A 9,572-nucleotide genomic window follows, 5' to 3' on the forward strand; every position below is an offset into this window, starting at 1 on the left:
TTTCTCACCCAATGTGGTAAGGAGCTATAGTCAGAAGGGTTCATCGTTCTTCCTGGAGTGAATGAATCCCTTGTGTATTCACCTTAAATAGGGTTTAGCAGATTGTTTGGCATCCTTTGGGGGTACCGAATTTACTTCTGCTCGTACATACTGCGAGTCGTTCTGCATTCTTCCGAGAGTGCAGAATGGTGTCGCTTTTGTAAGATCTCTAAATCCTCTCGGGGGTTGGAGGTTTTATTAACAGCAGACTGTTCGGGACCTCGTAGAGGTTCAGAATTTCCTTCTGCTTCCACTAAATGTGATCCTCAGCAGATTGTTCAGCATCCCTTAGGGGTGCAGAATTTACTTCTGTTTTTATGTGTTTTTGTGTCGTCAATTTTTCCCATCCTCCTAGTCCAACCCTTACCATTTCCTTTCAATCCTTCCCTCTTATATATCGGGAAAATGATGCTAAAAACAAATTGATGGCAAGGCACAAATCTCCAAATATCAAGGGGAACGTGCCATTTGAGCCAATTTGTTCTGATTCCTGATTCCTGAAGAACAAAATGTAAACATTGAAACTATTCAAATCATCTATCAGAACAGAGTTTACTTATATCATCCCCATGCTAATTCTGGAGTTAACAATTGGCAGTCGTTATACGACTTGAAGAATAAAATGATTGTGCCAGAGAAGATAGATTACTATTTGCCTTTACTACATGGGAAAACATTGTCTAGTTGCACTAGATATTTATAATTTATGCATGCATTCTTATAATTATTTTTCGTATCTATAGTTTTGCTCCCTTATTTAAAAAATACAAACCAACAAAATCTACACTTTCGATTTTGTCGACAAACTCATCGTGTTGGGGTAGAAAGGTAACCTCACCCAGAGAACAGTCAAGTGGCACTTCTTGTTGCACGAGAGGGCTTGATGACAAATTGGCATTTTGCTCTGAAAAGATTTTTCAGGCAATTTTGAAGCTATAAATTCATATATTGAGAATATTTTAGAGCTTTACCTATTGATATCAATATATTGGATGCAGTATAGTTTCTAAATTCCGTGGGATTGTTTTGAACCGGGAACGTATTTCATCTATTTTTCTTTTGATTTTCGTGAATGAGCGCTGCTTTCCTTTTCTTAGATGGACGAGGCTTTTTGAGAAGATTGCAATACATGATCTGCTTGTTTATTGTTTGCGACGGTAAATAAGAGAACAGAGATGCGGATAATTTGAAGGGGAAGAAATGTTTGAAATGAAAATAAGGGAAATGTTATCGTTGTTTAAAAAATATTGAAGTTTTAGCTGGTGATGTATGAAAGCGGTTTTGATCCGTAAATTGCAAACTTTATATCGTGGATTTTTGGAAAATTTCTAAACCACAATTATGAGTTATTTAAAGGTTTTCTAATGAAATTTATAAATCAGAGGATAAGTTTATCGGTAAGGAACAATCCAATGTTGTTTCATAAACCATACTTATGCCACAAAGCTACAGGGTCCGGCACTCGAAGTGTAACCAATTAAAAAGGCCATAAATTCAGTTTGGAAAATTACTTTTACTTAATTCAAAGTACAAAATGTGTAAAAATAATACAAAATTCAGAATCAATTCACTTTTGCTCGATATGACCACCTTTTGCCTTGAGACGGTCAAAAAACGAATCGCAAGCTGCCCGAATGTGACTTGCAGGTATTTAGGCCCACTCGCGGACAATAACTTTTTTCAGCGCCTCGAGACTGGTGTATCTTTTAGTTCGGACTTTGCTTCCCAAAATGGCCTAAAGAGAATAATCCATTGGATTCGCATCTGGTGAATTCGAGAGCCATTGTGTGGACGTGATGAAGTTCGGAACGTTGTTTTTCAGCCATTCTTGGTTCACTCGAGCTTTGTGAGACGGTGCCGAGTCCTGCTGAAACGTCCATGGTCTGCCACCGAAATGTTCGTCTGCCCACGGCTTCAAAGCAACCTCCAGAATACTTTCCCGATAATATGTCGCATTTACCTTGACGCCAGGCTCGAAGGTCTGAAGTTGGTTACACTTCGAGTGCCGGACCCTGTATAAAAAGCAGTTGAAACGAGTGAAAAATAATTACATTCTGAGAAAAAACTTCGACTAAAAATCCTCAAAATCATTGCACAAATCATTCTTCAGAGTTGATAGTTTATCGTAAACATATATCAATACGACAAATGATTATGTCAACAAAATTTCGGTAGCAATTCCACGCAACATATTTACCCTTACACGTAGAAAATTGCATTGGTTTGTCATATCAAGAGCAAGGCAAAATAACGGCGATGACATTTTCTTGGTTGCCATATGTGACTCGCTTCCATGGTCACATTAAAGAAATCTCATTGTAATATTTAAGAAAATATTAGTGATATGAAAAAGGCATCATTACACCACTAGGTGGATAACAAAAGGGGTTTTCAAATAAACTTGGAAAATCGTTTCACCAAAATTACTTCTTAGAGTTGCATAATGTTTTAAGCAGCCTCAGCTTATTTCATTTTCGAATACTTGGAAAAACTTTTCATTACTCTTTTAGAGCAACATTTTCATTCCGTATTTTAATAGTACTGTTAAAATTTAATTCTACACTATATTATAAGTCCAAATGATTTTCTGGATGACAAATCATGAAAGCCACAACAACAATAAGAGCACATCAATTATCACTAATGAACAAGGTGTAACAAGTGCAAGATATTTTCACGCTACACACAGAAAAAAATGTGAATCAATTCAATGTTTAACTCTAATGTAGTACATCAACATTCTGCTTTCATCATATCATATCTTCAAATGAATCATTCCATTGTTGGGTAATATTAGTACTTAATCATTTCACTATTTTAAACAAGTTAGATTTTATCGCGTGCTCCCCATTAAGTAACGGATGGAAAACGGTGTAATTCGATTCGTTTCCTTGAGTTGCTCGCCACAAATTGAAATTGTGACTACATGAGACCTGATCAACATGTGACTCACGGGTAACTGCAATTTAATGCGCACTCGATGCAGTAAAGTACTTATAGAGTGATTTCATCTGCCAATATGCGACGCTAGGAATTGAAATGACCAGAACGAAGATCAGCAGGTACGATGCTCACCGAAACGTCATCCTGCTTTGTTTTGTTTTTATATTAGAAATTCCGAAACCGTCGTTAACTTACAAGAAATCTCCTTTCCAGTCACGTTCATCTAGACGTAGTGAAATGAATATTCAAATCGTACATTGACGCACTATCCGAAGATGTGTGAACTCAAGTGCCACCGATGGTCGCGATGTGGGATTCCCGACGCGTGATCGAAACAAGTCATGCAAAGTCTAGAACATACCGTACGAGGCATGGTTGCTGCATCGAAACATTAACGAGTCCGACTGGAACAAAAATGATAATTTTTAAAATAAACAAAATCAGTTGCCGTCCAGTCCGCTTTAGCCAAGGCACTGCAAACTGTGGCCTGTTTTGATCTTTAATCACTTAGTTTCCTGCGAAGCGTTCGATCGTCCAGAAGCTGTCCGGTTTGAGCAGCGCGCGTAACCTGATACTCGGTCTGAGAGCTTATGTTTACTCGGACTGCCTGGGGCGATAAGTGGTCGTCAAGAAACTTGTTGATTACAAGTTTGTTAAAATCAATGTGATTCTTGTTAAACGGGTGGAAGGAAATTTATTTTCCCACAGCTAGTCTAGCCAGTGTTCGAATATGAAGACGATCGCGGTGAAATTGTTATTCCTAGCATTCTTCGTTGGTTATTTCGCCCTGGTTGTGAATCGAACTGTGTTGTCAAAGTTTGATACTTTGGCAACAAATCAAAATCTGTTGGATGCGGTAAAGTTTGGTGAAGATGTAATCGAAAAATCCAAACGCCTGGAAAATACATTATCTGGTTCGAAAATGAAAGTGGCTAAGGGAAGCATTTCCTACGCACAGGTCATCGATGGCTATCCGACTCCCAGTACACAGAGGCAGGATTACGTAGCAAGAACTGTACTCAAATCTACATCGTACTTCATTAATAGTGTCTGCAAAACTCACAGAATCTCTTCTCGCGAGTGTGCACGATTTTTGTCGAACAAATTGATTCCTCAGAGTAAGTTGTTGGACAAATGTCAACAAATTGTGAACGCTAAGACATATGACGATGAATACCGTCGTCTATTGCCGGCCAGCTACCATGACGGAATCTACCAGTTTCGCAAAAGTGTTCTCGGTGGTGAACTGCCCCATCCGAGAAGTGTCTCAAGCAAATTCCACGGATCCACCGAACAGAATAGTGAAGATAGTCTCCATAGTGTGGCACTGGTTCAGTGGACACAGTTCATCGAGCACGATTTAGCCAAAACTACCGTTCAGACCACACACGACGGAACAGATATTGAATGTTGCAGTAGCGATCACAACAAGGTAGTGCCACGATACCTGCATCCTTCGTGCAAACCATTGTACATAGCTGAAGATGATCCTTACTACAAAACTCGTGACGTTACCTGTTTGAACTATGTGCGTAGTTCACTGTCACTGGGTGATAAATGTAACTTAGGACCAGCAAACCAACTGAACCAGGCTACCAATCGACTCGATCTGTCACAACTCTACGGTAATCATGAGAAGGAAACATTGCCGCTTCGTACGAGCCATGGAGGGAAATTGCGCTCTCAAACATTCGATTCCGTCGAATACCTAGTTGAAAGCTCGGATAAGAAACAATGTGTCGCGAATGACACTTTGAGCACGATTTGTTACGCGTCGGGAGATACTCGAGTAAACGTGAATCCATTTGTGACACTTCTGCACACGCTCTTCTTGCGATCCCATAATCGGTTGACGAACCATTTGTCCCTTTCGAATCCTCACTGGAGTGATGAACGCTTGTTTCAGTTTAGCAGAAGGATAAACATTAGGATATACAGGAAAATTGTCCGCGAATGGGCGGAAACCATTCTGGGTAAGCGCATTCACGTTGGACAATTGGGAGATATTGATCCGCGAGTTAGTAACGAGTTCGCGACCGCCGCCATTCGTTTCTACAACACAATGATGCCAGGAGAAATAAGTGACTCGTTGCCGGCCAACCGACAGCTTGGGTTGGACCTGGAAGATTTGTTCTACAAGCCGAAAGACATGCGCAAGAAGAAGTACTTCAGCCAACTGATGAGTTCGGTTCTACGACAAAACGCAATGTCTATGGATGTAAGCTACGTGGATGATATGGCACAGTTGTTGTTCAAAACCAGTAACATTGGTACGGACGTTCTTGCATTGGACATCCAACGCGGACGCGACCATGGACTGAGTAGCTACACGAGTTACTACACACTTTGTACAGGGAAAACGGTTGAGTCTTGGAGTAATCTATCCTCAATCATCAGTCCAGCGGATATCGAAACACTTAAATCGGCATACGCTTCAGTGCATGACGTTGATCTCGTCGTAGGAGCGGTCGCGGAACGTCCCGGTGTACCGGAAGCGATTGTTGGTCCGACACTGGCTTGTATCATCAAGGACCAAATGGCCTTTTCACTCGGCGCAGATGAACAGCATCATCCCCAGATCGACGACATGCTAACAAATTATTCAGCAGCACGCTTCCTCTGTGACACGGCACAAGTAGAACAGGTACAACGAAACATATTCCGTCTGCCAGCGGTCGACAACCCACAAGTGCGTTGCGCACAGCTTCCCGAGCTGGACTTGAGTTCCTTACGGGAGCCGCAATAGTAGGCGGATGCTGTTTATACGAATAAATAATGAATGAGGCACAACACATTAAAATACTATCGCACAGCAGGCGATGACGATGACGACGACGACGATGGTGATAATTATTGCGAAAACGGTGCCTTTTGCATGTGGTGCGGAACCCGTCCTCCTAACTTAAGAGCTATATTGACAAACAACTTGTAGCAGGCATACTTTGCTTCGCGCTTCACATGGAATCTTTGTTCGCGAAAAAAGAATGTTAACCTAAAACTATACAAACAAAGAGGAACAAAACTTTCCCATGTTAAATCCTTAAATCGCGATATATTCGTTAGAAACCATGCGAGGGCAACGCTAGCAATGCAATACGCTTCTGACTTGAATTAGAAATAAATAAAAGTATTTTTGTATAATAGAAAAACAAGTGTTGACCTAAAAATCATGGCCGTTTTGTGTTATGTTACAAGATGACCCAACGTCTATGTTTGTTTCACTACTTCTTTGATGACGACGGCCAGTAAAGTGATAAGGAGCAGTTCTGTGGAAATGAAACTGTTTGTGTACACATGTCTATGAAGTCGAAGTTTCTACTGATTGAATGATCATCAAAATAAATTGTAGTTTGTGCTGTTGGATTTCAGCACGTCGGATTATGATTAATTGAAATGATAATAGAGTGATTTCTAATAATTCCAATGAAAAATAGCGATGTGGTATACAATTATGCCTGAATCAGAATCAATGTAATCAATGAGGACAAACTAATGTTACACTATGACAGTTTACACATGTCGCCCTCAAGCCTACTTTAATACAACTCGGAATATGAGGGCATACCAGTTTAATAAAACAGCTGTTTTACTGTGATAGTTTGCAATTCTATATTATACAATTTATGCAATTTCTGCAATTATGCAATTTCTGAGAGTATATTGAGCATACATTTCATTCCTCAAGCTAACTCAAAATTGTCGAAAATCGATATGGGACTTATAACAGATCGGCTGAAAAGTTCGTATCGTTTCTGTGAGAGGGCGCCACTAGAATTAAATCCATACCATTTTCAGTTAGTACCAACCTTCAAAAGATACGTGTATAAATTTGACAGCTGTCTGATTATTAGTTTGTGAGATATTGCATTTTGAGTGAAGCTACTTTTGTTATTGTGAAAAAAATGGAAAAAAAGGAATTTCGTGTGTTGATGAAACACTACTTTTTGATGAAAAAAAGTGCCGCCGATACCAAAAAATGGTTTGATGAGTGTTATCCTGACTCTGCACCGGGCGAAGCAACAATTCGTAAGTGGTTTGTAAAATTTCGTACTGGTCATATGAGCACCGAAGACGATGAACGCAGTGGACGTCCAAAAGAGGCTGTTACCGATGGAAACGTGAAAAAAAATCACAAAATGATTTTCAATGACCGTAAAGTGAAGTTGATCGAGAGAGCTGACACCCTAAAGCTATCAAAAGAACGTGTTGGACATATTATTCACGAATATTTGGATATGAGAAAGCTTTGTGCAAAATGGGTGCCGCGTGGGCTCACAATCGATCAAAAACAACAACGAAAAACCATGCTGAAATTGAACGAATTGGGCTTCGAATTGCTCCCTCATCCACCGTATTCTCCAGATTTGGCCCCAGTGACTTTTTCCTGTTCTCAGACCTCAAGAGAATGCTCGCTGGTAAAAAATTTAGAAGCAATGAAGAGGTAATCGCTGAAACTGAGGCCTATTTTGAGGCAAAGGACAAATCGTACTACAAAAATGGTCGAAAAGTTGGAAGATCGCTATAATCGCTGTATCGCCTCTGATGGCAATTATGTTGAATAATAAAAACGAATTTTGGCAAAAAAATGTGTGTTTCTATTAAACGATACGAACTTTTCAGCCGAACTGTTATGCAAGTATGGGCAGTTATAGATGTCAATAATTTTAGTAATTTACCACCCCGATTCTGAATTTCGTTCAAATTGGGCTATTTCGATCGAATGGGAAATTTTGCATTCTGTATCTCGATCGAGTTCGAATTTTCCATACAAAAGCATCACTCGATCGCAGGGTGTGGAATATTAATTCACCGGTGAATGAATATATAGTTTCCATTAGGTTTTGCACAAACACAACATAACCTCACAAAAATGAACAGAATCAACTTTTTTGACAGTCGCCGTGTATTTGTTTACAGTTTAAAACAGCCCAGTGACACAGATAGGGCGCTCCAGCAAGTGTTATCGTTGCAAACATCTGGGGCATTTGGTGAACAATCAGAGCGCTCAGAGTATGGTAAACAAACATTCGAGCATTTCAAATCGAGTTATATCTTAATTTCCTTATCGTAGTGATGATATTCTGATCGATAATTTGCGGGGAAGTGCGGTAAAGGGTACTGAATAACCAAGTATTTTGTAATATCCAATTTTTTGGAAGCCATTCTTCTTCATTGTTTTGGTTTTTTGCAGAATGATGCTGGCCACAGTTTCATGACATCATAGCAGGGGCTGGTTTAAAAGTTCATCAGAGGTTCATCGTTTGAATCTAAAAATTGTGAGTCGCCTCACACTAAACAGATTTATACATATATCGCTCCTTGATGCTGGAAACACATACAGGGCAATCTTTTTAGTTCTTTTCCCTGTGGAACACGTTTTTAACAGGCACTTTTTCGTCATTTTTTTCAATTTTTAGCTTGCAGTCGCAAAACAAAACAAGTACACGGCAACTGTTAAAGATGAACTTGATTCATCGGCAGTTCATTTGTGTCGTCATCGTGCAAAACCTAATTAGGTTTTGCACGAACATGCCATAACCTCACAAAATGAACTTTTTTTGCCAGTCGACGTGTACTTGTTTACAGTTTAAAAGTTCATCAGAAGTTCATCGTTGGAATATAAAAATTGCAAGTCGCTTCACACTCAACAGATTTATACATATATCACTCTTTGATGCTGAAAACACATACAGGGTACATCTTTTTTATTTATTTTCACTGTGGATTCCGTTTTTTACAGGCACTTTTTCGTCATTTTTCAATTTTTAAGTCGCAAAACAAAACAAGTACACGGTAACTGTCAAAGATGAACTTGATTCATCGGCAGTTCATTTGTGTCGTCATCGTGCAAAACCTAATTGCATTGTGAACGAACAATTCCATAGCTCACAAAGAGGACGCCTTTCCAGCCAAAAAGGACCACACAAACAAAACGCTAGTGGAAGCAAATATATTCCATATTAGGTTTTTTACCGTCACTGCTAATCTCAATCGGATGAACACATTTTGACAGTTCAGCAGTACTGTTTGTAAACAGAAATTTCTTTTGTTTGTTTATTGACAAATTGGATCAGACCATTTACGGTCCATATCGCTTAAATAAAGTTTTAAAACATTTGTTCACGATTAAATACGGTTCGTTTTTGATATTTATTAAATAAAAGTGACTAGTTGCAAAGTGTAGAGATGATTGATTTAGATGTGCTCTTCGATTTTTGTTTAAGCTTGTTTGTAAACAGTACCGCTGAACTGTCAAGGATGAATACTTGTTCATTAGTGTCGTCACGATAAAAAACCTAATTAGGTTTTGCACGATGACCACTCGAATGAACAACCTATGAACTGCTGATGAATCAAGTTCACCTTTTGACAGCTATCAGTGGTTTGTTTACATATCTATTAACACGTATTCAAATTAGAATGAACTCAATGAACACATAAACAAACCACTGATAGCTGTCAAAATTGATTCATTTTGTTCATTTTTGTAAGGTTATGTTATATTCGTGCAAAACCTAATATGCACAGATGGTACAGTGTGCTAGTGTTAGAGTCTTCATGAATCACAGAAGCCGTGGATATAATTATCT

The 9,572-nt window shown here is 39.2% G+C and overlaps 1 protein-coding gene across 1 annotated transcript; it reads left to right on the forward strand.

Moving 5' to 3' along the window:
• Positions 1–3,408: 3,408 nt before the first annotated feature.
• Positions 3,409–6,587, forward strand: LOC131430675 (peroxidase). Its single transcript, XM_058595824.1, has one exon. The coding sequence runs from the start codon at positions 3,713–3,715 to the stop codon at positions 5,726–5,728; it is 2,016 nt and encodes a 671-aa protein (XP_058451807.1). The 5' UTR covers positions 3,409–3,712; the 3' UTR covers positions 5,729–6,587.
• Positions 6,588–9,572: the final 2,985 nt, after the last annotated feature.

Source organism: Malaya genurostris, chromosome 2 (genome assembly GCF_030247185.1).
Source record: "Malaya genurostris strain Urasoe2022 chromosome 2, Malgen_1.1, whole genome shotgun sequence".
In the NCBI taxonomy this organism is placed as follows: Eukaryota; Metazoa; Arthropoda; class Insecta; order Diptera; family Culicidae; genus Malaya; species Malaya genurostris.

Excerpts from the sequence above, each read along its gene's own strand:
- LOC131430675 (XM_058595824.1), top strand. The coding sequence starts at position 3,713 with ATGAAGACGATCGCGGTGAAATTGTTATTCCTAGCATTCTTCGTTGGT.